Source organism: Phocoena phocoena, chromosome 5 (genome assembly GCF_963924675.1).
Source record: "Phocoena phocoena chromosome 5, mPhoPho1.1, whole genome shotgun sequence".
Taxonomy (NCBI): domain Eukaryota; kingdom Metazoa; phylum Chordata; class Mammalia; order Artiodactyla; family Phocoenidae; genus Phocoena; species Phocoena phocoena.
Genome location: NC_089223.1, coordinates 45,610,009 through 45,632,582, shown reverse-complemented (window position 1 = coordinate 45,632,582; position 22,574 = coordinate 45,610,009). Strand labels below are relative to the sequence as shown.

General features: G+C 43.4%; 1 protein-coding gene across 4 annotated transcripts in view; it reads left to right on the top strand.

Annotated features, from left to right (window-relative positions):
• The window catches only part of SEPTIN11 (septin 11), a 90,177-nt gene that overhangs the window by 45,740 nt on the left and 21,863 nt on the right, over positions 1–22,574 (top strand). For all 4 annotated transcript variants that reach the window (XM_065877654.1, XM_065877657.1, XM_065877655.1 and 1 more), the window contains 3 exons: positions 6,902–7,097; positions 15,969–16,155; positions 19,338–19,499. In XM_065877654.1, the coding sequence (XP_065733726.1) occupies positions 6,902–7,097; positions 15,969–16,155; positions 19,338–19,499 (545 nt within the window). The remainder of the gene's footprint in view (positions 1–6,901; positions 7,098–15,968; positions 16,156–19,337; positions 19,500–22,574) is intronic.

The following is a 22,574-nucleotide window of genomic DNA, read 5'->3' as shown; positions in this document are numbered from 1 at the left end:
GACCCTTTCCTCCATTCTCAAAGCCAGCAATGTTGTATCTCTCTCTGACTGTTCTTGGGTTAGGAGATTTTCCACAGAGAATTGCAGAAATCTAGTTTAAACTCAGTTAAGGCTCTTCCTCAACCTCCAAACACACTAAAAAGGTAATACATTGAATTGTGTAATTAAGAACAGCTGGCTCCAGGGATGCAGAGTGTTTGCAGGGCTCTGTTTCTGGTTTTCGAGCCTGTTTGCTGCTGCGTGGCTTCATGGTCGGGCTTCTTCTTCAAGGAGGTGGTACGACCTCCAGCAGTGTTGCCAGCTGAGCAGCCCCGGAGGAGAGGGAGGCAATTCCTGACAAGGCCTTCTCAATAGTCATAGGATCTCTGATCAACCAGGCTGGGGTCATCTGCCTGCCCAGGGTGGGAGATGGGGATCAACCACCCCGAAACATACAAGGGTCCCATAGGAGAGAAGACATGGGCAGAAAGGAGAAAGGCCATGGGAGAGAGACACACTGGACAGATATAAACAGGTCTCTCATGACTACATAAGTACTTTTTTGTTTTGGTGTAACGTAAATGAGATCATGCCCTTCTATTCTTTTGCATTGTCTCCTTTCACTCTACAGTACGTCCTGCCTGTCCTTCCATGCCCATATATCTAGCAGGTTCTTTTCCATAGCACTTTGGAGCTCTTCCGTTGGAGCCAACATTAGCCCTTTGGGAGATAGGGGTGTCAGCATTAAGGTAAACGTACATATCCTCAGAGGGTAGGACACATCAGATCCCTTCACAAATAATTTACAGCAAAACGTCTGTATAAGGAAACAACTTTCGCTCTCAATTAATGCTCTATTTTTTTTTTAAAAGAAGGTGTTGGGGGTAGGAGCTTATTAATTAATTTATTTTTGCTGTGTTGGGTCTTCGTTTCTGTGCGAGGGCTTTCTCTAGTTGTGGCAAGCGGGGGCCACTCACTGTCGCGGCCTCTCCCGTTGCGGAGCACAGGCTCCAGACGCGCAGGCTCAGTAGTTATGGCTCATGGGGCTAGTTGCTCCGCGGCATGTGGGATCCTCCCAGACCAGGGCTCGAACCCGTGTCCCCTGCATTAGCAGCAGGCAGATTCTCAACCACTGCGCCACCAGGGAAGCCCCGCTCTATCTATTTTTAAGGTAAGAGTCTATGAAAAGCATTCTAGTTGATCAAAATATTTTGACAGCCACTTAGAGGAGTTGGTGTCGTATTTAACTCGAGTATCCGTGGTCCTTGTCACCCTACTGTGCACTTCTGTTCTTTATGCGCATGCCTGGTATTTACAGCATCATTTCCATGTGAAGAGTATGGAAGGGAATTGAGGATTTATTTAAAAAAAGAGTTATGATCCCAGTAAGGAAGCTGATGATGTTTTTCAAAAAGGTCTTAGAATTGTAATTTTGTTTTGTGGCAAGCTCCTACAGGTTGCAAACAGAGAGGAAACAAACCGGGACAGAAATGAACCCTGGCGTGCACCTAGTTTAGTTTTAGAGGCCCTGAATTAAATGCTTTTAGAACCTATCTCTCGAGTCCTGGATAGAAATGTAATAAAGAGCGGGAGAGTAGTGTTCACTTAACTGGGAAGAGAATTCTTGATGCTGAATCGGGTACCAGACACCCAAGATCATAGTTCCCCTACTCTCCGTCTTGCCTACAACACAGCCGTTCACCCACAAAATTGCACTTTGTTTTAGATAAAGCCTTTCTTTCTTACCCACGCTGTATTTCTCCAAAGAATCTAAATTAGTATTCAGCCTTTCTTCACAATTTTAAATTTATACATCTTTGTCATTCACTTTCCAAAATGACACCAGCTCTGTGAGAAACTCCAGCATTGATCCAGCTGTATGTGGTTCTTTGTGCACCTACACAGATGGATAAAATACTGTGACATCCCTGCTTTTGAAGAGGAACCAGTTCAACAGCAGGGTCAAAGTAAATTAATAATTTTTTTTTTTTTTTTTTTGCGGTACGCGGGTCTCTCGCTGCTGTGGCCTCTCGCGTTGCGGAGCACAGGCTACGGACGCGCAGGCTCAGCGGCCATGGCTCACGGGCCCAGCCGCTCCGCGGCATGTGGGATCTTCCCGGACCGGGGCACGAACCCGTGTCCCCTGCATCGGCAGGTGGACTCTCAACTGCTGCGCCACCAGGGAAGCCCTAATAACATATTTTGAAAATAGAATTAAAAAAATAATAATTCCACTGTATTGTTGTGAGGGGAAGGCAGAAGAGGAATAGAAAACAGACAAGTTTAAGATCATTTTAGCCGAGGCTATAGTGTCAGCATAAGCTGTAGAATTTTACAATCAGATCTTAAACATTTTTATCCCATCTTGCTTTTCCAGGAAAGGCTCTGAAGTGGTTTACAGGGTGAAATGAATGAGTTAATGAATAAAAGATAAAATTAACCACAGAAAATAAAGTGAAGCCAAGGTTAGAGTCAGAACTCAAAGCCATCAGACCTGCCTATAGCAGTTGATTCTCTCAGGAACGCATGTGCCTCTCCGCCAGTGGTCAGAGCATGGAGGGACCCATTCATTCAACAGATATTTGTTAAACACATATTATGTGCCAAAGACAAGTTAAAAGTTTAATGATGACAGACTTACAGTAGCTATAAAGTAAAAACAAAATAGTTGCTCCAGATGAAACACAGTTCACCGGGAAAAATCTCTCCCATGGATTTTCAGAAAAAAACATACGGTGGCTGTCCCTCCATTTAAGCCTGGGTTCCTGAGCGTCCCCCACTCAGTGCCACTGAGCCAGGCAACGCCGAGGGTCACGTGCTGGTCTTCCAAGGGGACTTGAACGACCAGCATGCTTTGGCTAATACCACCAGCTAATACCGCGGCTGGTGGTATTAGCTAAAGCATGTCCCATCAGAGGCAATTCTGTGAGGAGTTAAAACAACACAACGTAGGTCTCTGATTATCTGGCTTCATCCAAGAATGAAATCCAGAATGTTTAGAGGAGGCAGTCAGACCTTCATGCACAGCTATTTGAATAATTATGATAATAATTATCCAAGGAGCCAGTCTTGGCAGTCAGAGTCAAAATGCTGAATCATAGATCAACTATTTACTCAGTTTACAATTAATTACCTTCTAATTCATTCCTCTGTGTGTTGTTTTGTTTTGTTTTTTTCTTTTTTAATAACGTCCAGCTTAGAGCTTGCGGTTTAAACAGAATGGAAGGGGCAAGCCTGCTTTCCACTGTGCGATGGGTGTTACGCTCACCAGCACTGGCAGACACGGGAGAAACAGAAGCCCCAGATAGCGCTTCAGGAGTAAATCTCTAATTATTCTAACAACTGTTCAGGCAGATGAATTTATAACAGAATAAGCAACGAACTCTGAAAAATCTACCGAAGTGGCAAATGTCAATATAAATGATCACCATGATCATTTTTCTTTTCAGTTAACTGAAAAGAAATGCCTGAAACTGAATGCCTGCTCTGTGCCGGGGATTCTGAAATGTTTCAGAGTTGCTGCCAGTCATTGATTGTCTCAAAATATTGTAGTTGTTGGGTTTAAATTGGAACCTATGCCAGGTAGGCTTTTGGTTACTCAAGTCAAAAGAAGCCTTTGTGCTCTTGTGTGTCCTCAAAAATATAGAAAATGCCTTCTTTTCTGATTGACCTCAACAACAAACGCATTGAAAAGCTCTCCTAGTTCTAGAATTCCTTTTATTCCAAAAGCTGTCCTTTCTTAGTGAACTGCTTGTGGTGAATTGCACTGCTGCTAGAGTAGCTGTGTCTAATTAGGGCTCTTCAAAGCACAGAGCATAGGAATGGAAAGCAAAGCACTCGAAATTTAGAGGAACAGTGGTTTTTCCAACCCATGGATTAACCCTGTGCTGTAAGTAGGCCCTGGAATGCTAATTGTTCGTAATTTCCACCTTAATGCAAATAATAATTAAAATTACCTTGCCTTTGAAAACAAAACAGAACATGGTGTTCTTGATACACATATGCTTAACTAATTCTCAACTTAGTAAAATGTGATGGTAATTTCAGTCCTGTCCAGGTAACCTAGAATCCTTGCCATGTAAATTGAAGTCTTTATTGCTGTTTTTACGGGAAGAGATGAAAGTTAAGTGGGTCACTTTCCACTGATAGAACCGTTACCTTACAGGGGAAATTTTATAAATAGTTCTGCTGTTGTGCCTTTTTCCCTGTTCTGAAAATAGGTAAATTCTGAAAAGAAGTTTGCTCTATTGAGAAAGATACTCAAGTAGGTACTTAAAATGACTGGAGTACCTTCAGTGTAGAATTGCCTTGCAGATTCTATGTATCTTACAAGTGAGAACCCTGTTTTGTTTCTGTATCCATTACTTCGTAACTTTGTTTTGTTCAAAGTTATTTTGTTAAGTCCCCAATGGTCGATATCAGCTTGGTGAGCATTAGGGAACAGAGACTACTTTAGGTTACTTTTATTGATGGGTCTTTTTTTGTAAGAGTATGAAGGAAAGTAAGGAAGACAGGAGACAGTCTCAAGCGCTACACAGCTAGACTTCATGGAGACCTGGAATGACATTCAGGATATTACAGAAGTTCAAGAAGTGTCAGTTGCTGTTTTTCTTCACCATTTTATCCCCAGCACCTATGCTTGTCACAGAGTAAATACTCAAGTATTATTAATGAATAAATTTCAGGTACTAGTGTCTACCGTATCTATCTGCTCTCTTTCTCCTGTATGTCCAGCTAATGGTCTGTCAGCAACATGTCTTCTATTTATTGGCAGCCTTTGCTGCCTCATGGCATCTGATTTTTCGCTTCTCTCAGCATATCTTTTCTTTTTCATGCCATCGTGCTGTGTGCAGGTTCAAACTCCCAAAGAGAGAAGTTTGATTGGATAGACAAGTCACTGTCCAGTATGGAGCATTCTCACAGCACTGGCGTCCATGGGTGCCTTTGGACAGCGGGCTAGCCCTGGGCCAGTTATCTGTGGTCATTAGCAAGGTCCATGTTGTAAACTGTGGTCTTGCTTGTGAGAGGAATGTGGTTATGGCAGACATTTAAAATATCATTCCCGTGATAGTAAATCAGAGTCTGGCTAAGTATTCAGTCATGTTCCAGGTCAGATTCTAAGCTATGGGAGATCAGGCCAGTTCGTTGTTGTATTCCCAGAACTTGGTACCAAGCTGGAAAGGAGACTGGCTGAAAGAAGACTGATGAAGGAGGAAATTCTTTGATCTTAGATGTATCGGGTCCAACGGGTAAAGCTAAAGAGTTAGGCAAATGTACTTGAACAACTTTTATCCTACAAGTGAATCATGGTAGTCAGTGGCAAACCACATAAGGCTTCTAATTAGAGAAAGCTCAATTACAGGAAGATTCCATTCTACTTCATGTTTGTACTGTGTTGGAAAGCAATGAGTAATACAGAACTTCTAACTAGCAAAGGTATTTTGTCAGTGGGAAAGTTGCCCTAAGGCTATAAATCTCAGAGCTCTTTTTCCCCCCATGGAATTGTCACCGTCCTAAAAGTCATTATGGCAATTTTTCAGAAGAGAGGTACTGTTCCTAGGACCATCATGGGGTTAGGATTTGTTGAAAGGGCCGCAGTATATTGGTATGTTTAAACTGAGCTGAAAATCTAATTGGGAAATTTTCCAGAGTTTTTTTTTTAAAGGCATTCCTATAAATAATGTTTCTCGATATCTACCATCACACACTCGACCACCAGCCCTGACAAGGGTGGGTTCTTTCTCATTGCCAACTAGTTTTGACTCAAGAATTAGTATATATAGAGAAAATTTTTCTTGGTCTTATTTTGAAGACCAAGCTAAAGTTCTCCATGGCTCCACATTTGGGTCTTACCATTTGATTGGTGTAGTGGTGCTAGGTACCTGCCACTCTCCTTTGCATATATTAGGGGCTCAGTAAGACTTAACTGACTTGAATTATCAATGTGAATTAATAAGGCCATTGTTGCAGGTTATTTAACATCATTCGGTTTCGTTGTCACAAACATCCGCTTGAAACTGGGAAATCTAACAAGTGCTTGCCATCTGCTGAATAGGGAAAGAAAATGGAGATAATGGAGGATTCTCACAGATTCATAACCATACCTAAAAAAAATTAGGCAGTCAGTTTTCTCTGTAACAGTGAAGTCAGGATGCTGTGTTGGTTGAGTGTCGGTGTTAGAACCACACAAACTTGGGTTAGAAGCCTGGCTCTGCCACTTTAGACAAGTTTAGACGAGTTACTTAGACCTTATCTAAGCCTTAATGCCCCATCTGTAAAAGGGAGGAAAGAGCAGTACTTATTCCATGGGGGTTAGTACTAGGGTTTAAATGAGATAGTGCATTGGAAGCTCTTACCACAGGGCCTGCCACAAGGTAAGCACTCAGCGGCTGTAGCTGGGTTTGTTATGATTGCTATTGTTTGTCAAGTGTGTTGTTTTGAAAAATGTAATTCTTTTCCACAACAGTAGATGGTATCAAGTAATTCAATACAAATGAATCAGTCTTTTGAATTTTCTTCGTAACAGAAACTCAGCAATATAGAAATTTTTTTAAAGCAATATAGTGTCACATGCCAACATTTAGGGAAGGAGGAACTACGGTTTATGTCTTTGAAATGACCACAAACTGACCACAGGCAAGCTTATAGGTTCTAATTCTCTATGCAGAGGTAAAGAAAAGCATCTTGATCTGTAAGTTCAAGATCTTTTCTACTGAACGGTTTTGGAAATTCATTAAAGAGTTTCTTGGGAAGTATTCCATAGATCACACATGGAAAGAACTATCTTTTTGTGGTGGGATTTTTGGTGATACTGACTTTTCAAAAAATTTTACTGTCATGATGATGAAAAACTCCTGATGGTGTGAACTGGTGCCTCAGAGGCATTGACACATTCTTTGATTTCTCCCTTGTGGTCATGCAGGCGAGACGGGCATTGGCAAATCCACGTTAATGGACACTTTATTCAACACCAAATTTGAAAGTGACCCAGCTACTCACAATGAACCAGGTGTCCGGTTAAAAGCCAGAAGTTATGAGCTTCAGGAAAGCAATGTACGGCTGAAGTTAACCATCGTTGACACTGTGGGATTTGGAGACCAGATAAATAAGGATGACAGGTACATCTTGGGATTTTGTGGGGATGTAAATGAGCGAGAAGGTAACAGGATCCATCCCGGGTAAATGCAAAGGCTAAATGTTCGCTAGGTACGGGGCTTGGTCTCCTATCACCTAAAAGATAAGACATTCTTGTCCTCTGAGAAATTTTCTTAGAATGTTCTTGAGGTCAGAATCAGCTAGTGTAATTGATTCCAGCTAGGGTAAGGAGAAAAGGGATTTGTTAGAAGGCATAAACTACCTTACGGCATTTTTCCAGGAGAGTCATGGAACCAGGCTTGGGCACTTTCCCACCTGGAACAGCAGTCTAGAGAAACACGTACGGTTAGTGGAACCCCTGCCGCAAACTACCTTATATAGTTTGGTACCTGTGACACTGGGGAGAGGTCTCTAGAACCTTTACCCAGTCTGTCTCAGAGAGCCAAATGCCTTTACCATCGCTTGCAAGAAGAACCCCTTTCCCTGTGTGGGCCTCTGCCTTGTGTGGCTCCCTTCCTGCTTCCAGGTCTTGTATGGCTGCATCTGCTTGGTAGAAAGTAGACCAGATCCAGAACACTAGCTGCAAGAGAGTCTGGGAAGTGTGGTTTCTGGCTTTTGTTGTTGTTGCTGTTTTAACTCTGCCAAAAAAAAAGGGGGGGGGCATTAAAAAGTAAAAGGAGTTTGGAATGAGCATCTGCCACGCTCTCCTAGTCTCTGAGGCAGATTGGGATATTTGACTGATCCCCAAATTCCTACAGATCTGAATGAAAACTTGGAGTCAACGTGATTTTCCCGAGAAGCCAAAGCCCAGGATTTAGTAGACCCGGGTTGTGATCTGGATTCTGCCGATGAGCAGCGATGGGACCTGGGCAATTTATCTCACTCTAAGGGAATGACCTGGATACTCTCAGGCCTCTTCCAGTGGGATCTGTATACAGTCTCTTCTTAGGTGGGGTCTAAGGAAGGGCACTGGGAAAGGCTAAGCCTGGAGGAGGGGTGTGGTAATAATACACAGCTGATACAGTGCTATCAGCTCCTAAAACCCCAAAGTGAGGAAAGCATGTTTGTGAAAGATCGGTTGGAAGAATTGTCGTTGACTTGCAGCCAGAGCAGGATCTTAATATTGCTGCTAGTGCCGTGGCCTGAGCACTGTGTGTCCTTTGTGCATTGTCTGGGTCTTCCTGTGGGCTGCTCGTACTTGGGTGGCCTGCTGGGTGCAGAATGGCCACATTGAGTCTGAATATTGAGTGTGGTTTCAGTGGAGCCTAGTGAGGAATTCAGATCGCTCTCTAGCCAGCAAGGGTTTGTCAAGCTAATTTGATAATATATATAACAGACTTCTTTGTCAGTGTAGAAGAAGGACATGTTTAAGCTGCTTAAGAAATAAAATGTCTTTTCAGAATTTTGGTCCTGTAGTTTGTATGTCGACAGAAGCTGTTAGCTATGTCAGTCTCACGTATTCATTCACTAAAACTGGTTTACATAGACTTGATGATCTAGTTATAAAATAATATAGTGAGGTTTTACTTTTTTTCTTTTTTTTTTCTTTTTGAGGTGAAGCAAACAGTCATTTTATTGACTCAAGTTCTTTCATTTACATCTTATCTCAGGCTATTTTGCTTTAGTAGTTTAGCACCCATCAGTTAGTAGAGAAGGCTGTCCGCATCCAGAGGTTTTACTTTTATAAAACACACAGAGTCATTTTATAAAGCCAAGCAAGTTTGGCTCTTTTCTCTGAGTTGCTGTGTGCCCTTATTTGAGGGAAGCTGTTAAGCCTTCAACCTTCTTGGAGTTAATCTCAAGATCACCCATCTTATTCACTAATCTTGACTTTAAATGCCTTATGATTGTTTTATTTTACTTTTTTTTAACTTTTAAATTTATTTTTGGCTGCTTTGGGTCTTTGTTGCTGCACGTGGGCTTTCTCTAGTTGCGGTGAGCGGGGGCTACTCTTCGTTGTGGTGCGCGGGCTTCTCATCGCGGTGGCTTCTCTTGTTGCGGAGCGTGGGCTGTAGGTGCGCAGGCTTCAGTAGTTGTGGCACGTGGGCTCAGTAGTTCTGGCTCATGAGCTCTAGAGTGCAGGCTCAGTAGTTACGGCGCATGGGCTTAGTTGCTCCGTGGCATGTGGGATCTTCCCGGACCAGGGCTCGAACCCATGTCCCCTGCATTGGCAGGCGGATTCTTTTTTTTTTCAACATCTTTATTGGAGTATAATTGCTTTACAATGGTGTGTTAGTTTCTGCTTTATAACAAAGTGAATCAGCTGTACATATACATATATCCCCATATCTCCTCCCTCCCACGTCTCCCCCCTGCCCTCCCCATCCCACCCCTCAAGGTGGTCACAGAGCACCGAGCTGATCTCCCTGTGCTATGTGGCTGCTTCCCACTACCTATCTACCCTACACTTGGCAGTGTACTCATGTCCATGCCACTGTCTCACTTCAGCCCAGCTTACCCTTCCCCCTCTCCTTGTCCTCAAGTCCATTCTCTATGTCTGCCTCTTTATTCCTGTCCTGCCCCTAGGTTCTTCAGAACCATTTTTTTTTTTTTTTTTTTAGATTTCATATATATGTGTTAGCATATGGTATTTGTTTTTCTCTTTCTGACTTACTTCACTCTGTATGAGAGACTCTAGGTCCATCCACCTCACTACAAATTTCGTTTCTTTTTATGGCTGGGCAATATTCCATTGTATATCTGTGGCAGGCGGGTTCTTAACCACTGTGCCACCAGGGAAGTCCGTTATGATTGTTTTAAATACTTAAGTTCATTCTCAAAAAACGTTTGAGAAAGTTAAAATTAAACTGTCCCAGGCCCAAAGATAATTCCAGAAGGAGGCTTCCAGAGACATTTTTGTGCAGTGACAGCTTAATGGGAATAAGACACCAGATCATTAAGTTACATTATGTTTGCTTAGGGCTCAGAAACTTCATTAGTACCAGGTTTTTTTGGTTTTTTGTTTGTTTGCTTCATTTTCCTCCAAACTGTGTATGTTGTATGTGTGTGTTTTGTAAAGAGGAATTTGAACCATTTTATCTAGGGCTGTGTATTGTCTAGGTATATTTTAACTATCTGTGATAGAAGTATGAGCACATAGTAACAGCAGAGAAATATTTAACTCATGCTCTAGCTGAGCACGGAGCTCTATTTTATGTATAGGGCAATTTAAATGCTCTTCAGTAAGCATTGGCCTGTAATACAGGAGCAGTTGTTAGACATAGTAAGAAAGATTTCATTTTGCATCTGTCAAAATGGACTATCTGTACATTGTGTTGGAGTGGAGGAAAGCTAAGCACAGCTGAGCAGTTGCTCTTAATTTATGATCTCAATGCCGGGGAATGATGGAGAGGTTCTTGCCTGAAGGCTGTCTGCAATGCCCACTGAAACAGATGAAGAGAAAACCCTGATGACAGGCAAAAGTGCACGCTGGTCCTTGTGTGGTCACGGAGCCCCCGTCCGAGCAAGGCGGGTCTCCATCTCTGACCTGCGCAGGTCTCTCCCTGGGGTTGGGGCGTGCCATGCTTGTGCACTCCCTGATGGGAAGACATCAGCTGCATCTTCTCAGGGTGTATTCCTGCAGGAATGAGAACCGTCTTCCTGCATTTTGCTGCTAAGTTTCCATGAGCTGTTCTAGCTCTGAGTCATCGCCTCAGCACTGCCATTGCATTTTTACTTCTCCCCTAAATGGGGACTTTCCCTCAGTCTGGGTGGTTTTCTCTCACCAGCCCTGAACAGCAGGTGGCCAGTGCAACGCTGATCCACGCCTTTGCAGCTGGAGGCCTCTTTAAGAAATTATCTGACTCATTTGGGTCAAATAATAGTTTCCAAGGAGACTTAGAAGAGAGGAAGTGTGATATTAACCTAACCTACATACCAAGTATTTTTTTTTCTTCTGAAATTTCTTGACAGCTGTTGCATAACCTCTTTAAGTGGCATTTAGAACTCTGTGCCCCAGAACGGTTGTTGACACTGTTGACTATAAACCCAAATGTCTGTTAAAAAAGTCATTTGGATAGGGTCTGCTTCCTTCAAAAAATTGGAAGTGGGATATGCATTTTTGTATCGATATGTAAACATATGGAAGGGGATGTGCTGTTTCTCTAAACCCGTGATTATTTTTACTACTTTGAGGATTAGGCAAGCTTTTCTGCCATCGATGCAAGACTTCAAGAATGTCCCAGTTTGTTTATGTAGGCTTCGGACATGTCAGCATTCCTGCATCATTATCTGCCTGGGACCAGGCTAGCTAGAAGGAGGCAGGAAGAGAGATCTGGTAAGGTTTCCTGTTTTGTTTAACAGCACGATTAACTCTTCGTGGTCTAAGGGCCTCCTTGTTTTGCTGTCTGTACTCTTCAGTAAAGAAGGAAAGAGGTCTGGAGAAGAAGGGAAACCAAATTTTGCCGTAGTGCTGGAAATAAAAGAATTTGTTGGCCTCACATTTGGAAGGTGGGAGATAGAATGTCAACGGCATATTACAAACTATAATGGTAATCAGTCCTAAAAAAGCATGGATAATTGAAATCCACTGAGAGAATCCTCAAGCTCACCAAATCTTTATCAGAGTTATAAAATGGTAATGGAATGGACTGTTTGGTCTTCAAATTCTGTCTTAATTACACTTACTGGTAGATGTAGTTGAAGGATAAAGACAATTAACTTTGGCTAATAGATAGAAAGATGGTAGGTACCTGGTCACATATGAAATGGAGAGTCAGTCCCCGAACAATGGCACTGGCTGTTTTGCAGGTGGGTAGCTTGGGTGGATAGAAAACATTGCATAAAATATTTTTTCCCCATCAGTTTTAGGGTCAACCTCTGTCAATTTTTTTGTGTTTTTTAATGGCTGCAGATTTATGGGGGGGAAAAATAAGTAGTAGATAAAAAGGAATATCCCATGCCTTAAAAAGAAATTATGTGAAAATGTAAGGACTTGATTTGATCTGCCCTATCCCCCCTCCTTCCCCCACCCTGCCCTTTCCTCTGCTTGATATTGCTAAAATCCACAGAAGTTTGAATTGGCAGAACAGAATATAAATAGGTATCCTTGCTGTAAGAATGGAAACTAGCGAAAGGCAAAATAGGGATGAAGTTTCCTTATCTTTATGACTTTGAGTGTAGATAACTTATGGACAGGAGTAGGAGAGAGGGCAGAGAGTTTGTTCAAAGGATGTGAAGGGGAGTACAGAGCCACTAGGCTGACTCATTATGCATCAGGAAGAAACTGTTTCATCAACATAATTAAATCTTGAATACAAGGCGTAGTGGTTATGGTAAATTGTTCTCCTGAAATACATTTATTTGTTTATAATGATATAGAGGGTAAAATGGATGGGATTTTGTGCTTGGTTGTGTGTAGGAGGTAGGAGAGGAGGTCTCTGGGTTGAACCCCGGGGTTCTGACACGGCCAGTGGTCTGGATGCGGGTGCAATTTGCTGACCTGAGGAATACGGGGGAGTGTGGGTCTGGGGACAAGATGAAGAGTTTGATTTTGGACATATTTAGAAGAGCAAGTAGAAATATCTGGTAAGCAGTTGGATGGATTGGTCTGAAACTTGGGTGAAAGATCTGGTTAAGTGAAACACAGGAGTAAATGTGATTTTCCAAGGAAACCACATACAGGGAGAAGAGGGAGATTGAAAAGATTGGCCCAAACTCCTTAACAGGTGATGGCAGAAGGAAGCCCGAGGTATAGAGGAGAACAAAAGATGTCTTTGGATATACCAAATCCAGGGCAGAAAGCATGCCTCACTGGAAAAGGAGAGGTGCTATGCACCCCATAATCTTGGAGGATTAGAATCAAAACCAAATGCAAACTGTTGGTGGGAATGTAAACTGTTACAGACACTATGGAGAACAGTATGGAGGTTTCTTAAAAAACTAAAAATAAAATTACCATATGACCCAGCAGTCCCACTACTGGGCATATACCCTGAGAAAACCATAATTCAAAAAGAGTCATGTACCAAAATGTTCATCGCAGCACTATTTACAATAGCCAGGACATGGAAGCAACCTAAGTGTCCATCGACAGATGAATGGATAGAGAAGATGTGGCACATATATACAATGGAATATTACACAGTCATAAAAAGAAACAAAATTGAGTTGTTTGTGGTGAGGTGGATGGACCTAGAGTCTGTCATACAGAGTGAAGTACGTCTGAAAGAGAAAAACAAATACTGTATGCTAACACATATATATAGAATCTAAAAAAAAAAAAAAAGGTTCTGAAGACCCTAGGGGCAGGACAGGAATAAAGATGCAGACGTAGAGAATGGACTGGAGGACACGGGGAGGGGGAAGGGTAAGCAGGGACGAAGTGAGAGAGTGGCATGGACGTATATACACTACCAAACGTAAAATAGATAGCTAGTGGGAAGCAGCGGCAGAGCACAGGGAGATCAGCTCGGTGCTTTGTGACCACCTAGAGGGGTGGGAGGGTGGGAAGGAGGGAGCCGCAAGAGGGAGGAGATAAGGGGATATATGTATATGTATAGCTGATTCACTTTGTTATAAAGCAGAAACTAACACACCATTGTAAAGCAATTATACCCTAATAAAGATGTTAAAAAAGAAAACAAATGCAGAAAGGAAATGAATAGAAAGAAGCAGCATACTTGGGCCACTCTTGTGGGGAGGTACTCAGAAGCTGCAAATCAGGAGCTGGGGAGGCAGGAAGGAGCACCTGCTGTGAGCTGCTTTCCTCTCTTTGGGGTTAAGAGGGCGTAGGGGGACCTTGATTCCGCCAGTCACATGCCTCGGTGTCAGGAGACCGAAAGATCAGGCTCTGGACTGGCAGGGCATGGGTGGGCCTCGCTGGAGTGGCCTGGTCCACTGCCCTACAGGGCATGAGTCAGTAGCAGAACAGTTACCATGGAAAGCGGGTCAGTGTAAAGTTCCTTTTTTTTTTTTCCCTGTCTTTTTGAAAAGTCAGGCTTGCTTTTCTCTTATTTGTTGTTTATTATATTACTATGAAATAGTTATATCTCACAGTTTTATGGGCTAATTCTTCACATATGTTAGCTCACTTAATTGGTCACATTAGCTGTCTGATATAGGTAATATCTTTGTCCTTGTTATCACCTATGAGGAAATTGAAACACAGAGAGGTTTAGTAGCTTGCCCAAAGCCGCACAGCTAGTAAATTATGGATTTGGAGTTTGGTCTTAGGTGGTCTGGCTTGAGTCCATGCTTTTAACCCCCATTTTATGTAACCATCCTATCATAATAATGGCTATTGCTATTGTTATATAATTCCTGCCTGTATTTTAAAATTGGAAAGTGGAGGAGAATCTTATTACTTGCTTATCCTTTCTACTGGAATTCATTGGGATTTCTACTGTCGTGTTTAGAATTTTAGAAATGTGCCTTTAGAAAGGCACATTCTGCTTTTTCTTGAAACCTCTAGAGATTTCGTCTGCTCACGTTCAAGCAGTGGATTATGATAAATCAAAGGAAAATAGAAGAAAACTTTTTTTCTGTTTTCAGTTTTGGTCATACATTTTTGTTTGTTTGGTTTTTTCCTTTTAGGTCATCTGCTGTCATCCTCATTATAAAAGATTTATAGTTCTCTTTCAGGGATTTCAGTTTAATTTATGGATCCGAGAGTTGACTGTTGAGAGGTTTTTATTTTTGTTAATGCCTAAACCGTCCCTCAGCAAGGTAGTAAGTGTGGGGAAGAATTAACCCATTTTATTCCTAATCAGCCCATGTCATTGCTGCTGACCCTTACTTCTGAGCAGTCCCCTTGGAGACCTGGAAGAGTTCATGGCTTTTCCACAGTGACCTAATGTACTGTTTAATCCCTGGAGAACATATGGTTTATTGAATATGTCTTCCCAATATGCTATTAGTGATTGTGTTTTTGGTCAGCTAATAGTCATGTGTAATTATTCAAACTGGATTTGAATTATGATTTGGTGAGAAGAGAGGGTTACAGTTTACCTTCAGATCATAAAATTTGAGAGTTGGGAAGAATCTTGATCATAATAGACCAGGCAGTTCAGTTTATAGATGAGGTTATGGCACCCGCAGGGCTTTATGGGACTACGGAGAAGCCCTCGTCCCCGGGGGTTGGGGGCGCAGGAGCAGGGAGGGGCTGCCAGCAGGAGGAGGTGCTGCATCCTGAAACTGCAGAGCAGTTTCATCTTGTGCGCCGATGCCAATCAGCTGGGAGAGGCTGTCAAAATCACTTTATTGAGACAGATTTTGAGGCTCAGTTTTGGCCCAGCAGGAAAGAATGCCACAGTCTCTAGCAATACCTTCGTGGGTGCCATGGGGGAAGTGACAGTGTGTCTCACGTATTTCCAGTTGCTGTTTTAAAGGCTGAATGTTAGCCAGGGGAATAATAGGAAGAAGACCATTCCAGGTTGCGGTGTGGGGGGATGGGATTGCTAGCATGAGGAAAGGCACAGAGGCAGGCGAGAGCTTGACATGTGGGACAGAAAGGGTGAGCCCCGGAAGGGGTTGGAGAGAGGGCCTGGGGTGATGTTCAGGGGCCAGATGGCTAAAGGCCTGGGCTGCCAAGGTAAGGAACTTGGGCCTTAGCTCTTAGGGAAGAAGGAACTACTGAAGACTTCCTGGAGGATTGTACAAAGAGGTTTGAGACTAGCAACATGCTGATTTGAAAATGTGTTTTAAAAAAACCTTCTTCTGGGGGCTTCCCTGGTGGCGCAGTGGTTGAGAGTCCGCCTGCCGATGCAGGGGACACGGGTTCATGCCCCGGTCCGGGAGGATCCCACATGCCGTGCAGCGGCTGGGCCTGTGAGCCGTGGCCGCTGAGCCTGTGCGTCCGGAGCCTGTGCTCCGCAATGGGAGAGGCCACAACAGTGAGAGGCCCGTGTACCGCAAAAAAGGAAAAAAACAAAAAAAAACCTTCTTCTGCATCCTAGCTATAAGCCGATCGTGGAATATATCGATGCCCAGTTTGAGGCCTACTTGCAAGAGGAACTGAAGATCAAACGTTCTCTCTTCAACTACCATGACACCAGGATCCACGCATGCCTCTACTTCATTGCCCCCACTGGACATTCGCTGAAGTCCCTGGACCTGGTCACCATGAAGAAGCTGGACAGTAAGGTACTCACTGCTGTTCTGGGTACCGTCCACTCTCTTGTAAGATCACTTCTATCCGGGGGCCCCAATTTACCTCTGCTTTCAGTGTAATTTGGTGTTTTGTTTTAAAGACTATGTTTTAGAGCAGTTTTAGGTTCACAGCAAAATTAAGAGGAAGGTGCAGAGATTTTCCACATACTCGCTGCCCCGTGACATGCATAGCCCCACTCCCACCCCATTGCCAACATTCCCATCAGATGGTGCATTTGTTACAACTGGAGAACCTACAGTGACACATCACTGTCACCCCAAGTCCATAGTTCACATGAGGGTGCACTCTTGGTGTTGTACATTCTGTGGGCTTAGACACAGTTATAATGACATGCATCCATCACTAGAGTATCGTACAGAGTAATTTCACTGCCCTAAAAGGCTTCTGTGCACCACCTGTTTATGCCTCCCTACTTCCTAACCCTGTATTTGTTTTTTCTGGTTGACGGAACCATAGGGTTTTGAAAAAAATGGTTCAAAACCTCTCTGGATATTAGGACAAAACAAGACAAACAGAACCATGTAGCTTATTACAAAGTATTTTTAGTTCTTAAATTAGCACTGGCGTATGCTCTGTTGAGGGTTGGGGCATTAGACAGTGGAGACACCTAAAGGGTCGTAGGAAGGGTTAAATTTAGTGAGATTGAACTATAATTTCATGCTTTGTTTATTTTCTTAAAAACTTTCTTTTAAATCTCTCTTTGAAAGGTTTTTACAGGCTTGGCTTTAATTTGAAGTTTAACATGGGAAAAAAAGTGTTTATTTTTTTTGATCTCTGTGATAAGGATGGTCCAACTTCTTAGATTTTAAAACGGAACTGCACCATTTGTTCAAAAGCAGTAGAGTCTCAGATCAAGCCTGACCCCTAATCTTTGCACATTTATGACCTTTCTCCTTCACAACATTTGGAGGAAGGGACTGATGAGTTTGACAACATTTGATGATCTACTTTATGATTAATTCGATTTTCCATTTTGAAATAAACGGAAGACAATACATTCTGAAATAAAGAAGCAGCAAGTGGCAATAAGGACACCCACAAAACTGAGCTATAGTGTTTCCTCTTAGATTCTCACCTCTTTTTGCGTTCAATACAAAGTCTTACCTTTAGAGGGCTTTGTTGGGTGTTATTTTCTGTCCAAACAACACTGTTTAAAAGATGCTTTTGCTCCGGAGGGACATAATAGTGAGAGAATGCTGAGAAGATCAGCCTGTCCCCAAGGCCTCTGCCTGTACCAGCCCAAAAAGGGCCTGCGGGCTGACACCGAGCCAGGCACCCGGGGCCCCCAGCTTGCGAAGACGCACTGCTTTACAGAAACATATTCTACCAGCCAGAAAGGAGTCCTGCAGCTAGAGCACTCTTGGGAGAATAAATGGAAACCCTCATCTCATTTGATTCAGCTTCAGTGAACCATCAGTGGTGGCTCCCTAGGCAGGGAGGTCTACTTCCTGAGCTGTCGCGTCCTTGAGAGCAGGGCTGGGAAGCAGACAGAGGGAGGTGGCTTCCTCACTGAGGCTGAGCTTGTAGAGCACGCCAGGGTGATATCCAACAAGAGGATTATGCTTCAATTTAAAAAGGGAAAGAAAACAAGGCAAAACAAACAGCTAATCAAAATAAAACAGAACAATCGCTACAAAGCTAGTTAAACTGCTTTCAAAGAACTATTATCGTTGTAGAGCTGAAGTGCTAGGGAGTATCTGAAAACGGTATTGTCAAAGGTTCGTTGATACAAGTAAAGTGAAGAGTTAAGGCAAACATATGACAATTTCAGACAGGATTTCCAAGCACCTGCCACTGAGGAAGAAGAGATCTTAAATCTAAATTTGCTTGGTTCTCCTATCTACTCTAATCAAACTGGCCAAGAAAATATGAACCTCTGCCATTTTGTCCATGTTGATATTAAGCCAATACTAAGTGTGCACAAAAGTTAGCCAATACAAACCATAGGGAGGGGTTTGTTCCCCACGTCCTGGTCCAGGCATTCTCCCACCCTCAATGATCTCTGTCTCGCTGAGGCAACTTGCTGCAGGAAGCCCATCCGTGACAAGGTTAGGATTGGGTTGAGGAACAGGGCAGAACAGATTTTTCCATCAACGGGTCATCTCACTCTGGTTTATCAGGGATATTTGACTTGGCTCTTGGGATGAAAGGAGAAGCAAAGGAATGCAGATGTGACCCGGAAAACCCCCCTAAAGACTCCCTCTTCTCTGGCTGGGACTGATCGCTTTCTCACCGAGCCTGTTCCCTTTTCACCTGAGCTGGGTGGAGAGCATGGTCCCCGGTATCAGATGTCAGTAGCAACTTGTTGAAACCGCTGTACCAATCAGGGAGTGGAAGAAAGTTAATTGTAAAAAATCGATTTTAAAGAATGTGTCCTGTGGACAGTGCTGGGGTACGTTGGGAGCAGAGTGTCCCACCTTGGGCTTCGGGGCTTGCGCTTGAGGGTCCTTGGCCCTCGTTCTGGGCTTTCTGCCAGTGTTGTCACACGTCAGAGCTCTCACCTGGTCTTTGTATCTGATGCTCTGAAAGTGAGCCTTGTCTTTTGGCACTAGGTCTCATTCTGGCACAAAGAAGTAATGTGATAGAAGCTGATTTTCAAGAGAATTAGTTGGTGTGATTTTGAAAACTTTAAAAGTAGGTGAAATCAATTTTGTTTTGGTTAATACTTAGGTTCTCTGCTTCCAGCAGTTCTCAAGTCATCAGAAGAAAGAAAGGATGCTATCCTGCCTAGAGCTGAATATTCCACTATTCTAACTAATGAAAATCTTGGTATTAGACTGTTAGAAACATGCAAAAATCAAACTCCTAAAGTAGCTGGGAGGAGTCAAAAAGGAGTGGTTACTCAAAGAATAGGCTTCTTTGTTACCACTCTTTGTCATAGAGTAACACTTCCTTTTACACCGTAAAGAAGGATGAGGTGGCATAGAAGAGGAAATTACGAGGATGCTTTCTTTCAGTGCCAGATGGGAGCGAGTAAAAAAGATTATTCCATATCTTCTTAATTTTGCATCTAGGTAAAAAGTCCAATATTTAATATCATCTCTATTTCTAAGGGAAGTCTTACAATTTCTGCTTCTTTGTTTTCTATATTTTGTTCATTTGTCTATTTTTCTTACGTTGGAATCGTATAAAAATGGATGTGTTTGGTTTATAGGTGAACATCATTCCAATAATTGCAAAAGCTGACACCATTGCCAAGAACGAATTGCACAAATTCAAGAGTAAGATCATGAGTGAACTAGTCAGCAATGGAGTCCAGATATATCAGTTCCCCACAGACGAAGAAACGGTGGCAGAAATTAATGCAACGATGAGTGTAAGTCCTCAAGTAAGAAAGGACCAACCAGTGATGTTCCTGAAAGCTTTTCTTAGTAGCAGCTTTGTGCAGTGGCTAGAACATTGGACTAGCATCTAACGTACTCAGTGGGGTCCAGCTCTGCCACTGTTTCAAGTCATTTAATCACCCTACTCCTCAGTTTGTCCATCTGTCAAATGGGAGAGTTAGACAAGATCTCAAATCTCCTTCCTGCTCTAACAGTTCTGATTTCCACAGCAAATCTTGTGGGAAGGGAATGCCAGCCCAGCACCATTTCACACAAAGCAGCTTAGAGGAACTAGCTCTCCGCTTGCTTCTGCCAGTGTCAGCAGAAACATATCCACCTGCCTCTCTTTTGCTTCTGTGATTGGTTCCTGCCTTTTTCTCCTTTCTGCATTCCCCACCCTTTCCTGAATCATGAGGGAAACTGGCAGTGGAGGGTGCAGTTTCCACATCACAGGGAGGAATGGTCAGGAGATAAATGATGAAAGCTTCAGCAATCTAAGTGTGCCTGTGATATAATCTCTCCTGTTGACACTCCATCCTGCTAGTCGATACCCAAGTCTTTCCCACTGCTCCTGTGTGTCTCGTAGCCGTGGCTCACCTCTGTGTCACGTAACCGTACCCATCTTTCTTCAGTTGGGAATGCCCGACTTCTGTAGAAGAAGCAGCATTCTTCACACATAGTTGATGCCCACTGAGGGTTTTTGGAATTCTTAAGACTGCAGGTTAGCTTCAATGGAATGTCATTAGTAGCTGTTAAATAGCTTGGCCTTCCCTGAATACGTGCTCGAAATTGATTCAGAAATGTGCTGGTGGCAGTGGAAGTCAGTCTAGATTTTTTAATTTGTGGTCCGTTGAGGTATGTTTTACTTTCCTCAGATCTGATCATGACAAGTGTCTAATCAAGTCATTATTAAAGGCACTAAAGGCGCTCTTTTTTTTTTTTTTTTTTTTTTTCCCGGTACACGGACCTCTCACCGCTGTGGCCTCTCTCGTTGCGGAGCACAGGCTCCGGACGCGCAGGCTCAGCGGCCATGGCTCACGGGCCCAGCCGCTCCGCGGCATGTGGGATCCTCCCGGACCGGGGCACGAACCCGGTTCCCCTGCATCGGCAGGCGGACTCTCAACCACTGCGCCACTAATCTACCTCCTTGTCTCTGTAGGTTTGCCTGTTCTGGACATTTTCTATAAAGAAAGTCATACTGAAGCTTATCTGGAGAATTAAATGACTTGGTCATAAGCCTTCCAGTTAAGAGCAGCACTGGGATTCTGACCCAGTCCACCTGGTCCCAGTCTTGTTTGCCATCGTAATTAGGAGACCAGACTAATTCCACAAAACTGCTTCTTCCTTCTTCCATTCAGCATACGGACTTTTCTAGATGTGGCTGTTATCATTTAAGGAGGAACTTTTCCCATAAATCACTCCCAACATGATTAGGACTTTGGAAGGGAATGTAACTTTCCCCTTCTCTGGGAAATTGTTGAATTTAAAATTTTACGGGGCGTCCCTGGTAGCCCAGTGGTTAAGAATCTGCCTGCCAATGCAGGGGACACGGGTTTGAGCCCTGGTCCGGGAAGATCCCACATGCCGCGGAGCAACTAGGCCGCTGTACCACAACTTCTGAGCCTGCGCTCTAGAGCCCGTGTGCCATGACTACTGAGCCTCTGCGTGTCTAGAGCCCATGCTCCGCAGTGAGAGAAGCTACCGCAACGAGAAGCCCGCGCACTGTGACAAAAAGTAGCCCGTTCTCACTGCAACTATAGAAAGCCCGTGCACAGCAACGAAGGCCCAAAGCAGCCAAAAATAAATTAAAAAAAAATTTTTTTTAAATAAAATATATAAAATTTAGGGATCTCATTAATGCAGAGATAGACCAGCTCAGCTCTGTCCTAGTCTGGTCACACTGAGTCATGTGACCCCCCCCTGGCTGTCGTGCTCCTGTGTCCAGGATAGTAAAGGGTCTGGAATCCTTGGAAGGAACTGGAGAGCAGATTCTTCCTGGGAAATGGCCATGAGGGCATGCGAAAGGAAGGTAATCATAGGGGAGAGCGACTAGACTTACTCAAAAGGCAGAACCAAAACCAGAGGGCAAAAGAGCAGTGTGGGCTTTGGGCCCAGTGAAGTGCACGTTTAACTCTTGGTGCCTCCATCACAAGTAGTTGGTGGGCAACAGATTCTGCTTCAACTCACTCAGAAGAGATACCATGGAGGGAATTCCTACACAGGTTCCACCCCTAAAATTCTCTGCTTCTGGGTACTGAGAACTTGGTGATAATAGTAGTGCCTGACATTTTGACATTTATGGAGCACTTATTACTATGCATCGGGCACTGCTCCAGGCTCCACATTTAATGTTCACAACAGTCCCACGGACCCAAGCGGAGGAGCGTACTTGGTTATAGCATCATTAAAAGCTCAGGCTGGGACGGCACGTGTTTATTCGGCTGTAGGACTGCAATTTGGGGTCAGAGGGATTCAGGAAGTAACATGAATGAACACCATCCAATTTTTCTCTGTATATCCCTTCCTGTCCTTTTAAATAATTTTACATGGCCGTGAAACTAAATTTGTGTTAAATTTCTTGGAAAGAAAATACCCATGAATCTTTGCTCTTTTTCTCTCTTTATCAGATTCACAGAACTGATATTCCCAAATTCATTGTGCTCTTTATCAAGGAATTTTCTTCTAGGGTCTTCCTTGCAGGCAGTTCCTGGTGATGAAATCCCATATGATATGTGGAAAGCAGATTTCGTTGGCGGTTGCTTTCGTCACTCAGGTCGGGGGTAGTGGAGGGGGTAGTTCCCTGGGTCGGCACAGCAGAACGTGGGCTGGAAGGGTCCTATTACCCCTCAGCTCCAGGGAACCACATTTCAGTTCCAGATGCTGAAAAAGAGAACGTGCTTTCTTTCCTTCCTACAGAGTGTGAGATGAACTAGAAAATATAAGTATCTGGAGCGCCAGACCAAATACCAGTTGGGCGGCCTGGGCTGAGGATTTTGCCAAGCTCTGGGAGAGGATCTGGCTTTAAAACACTCTTGTCTGCCTCAGTGTATCTGTAGTGGAAGAGCGCT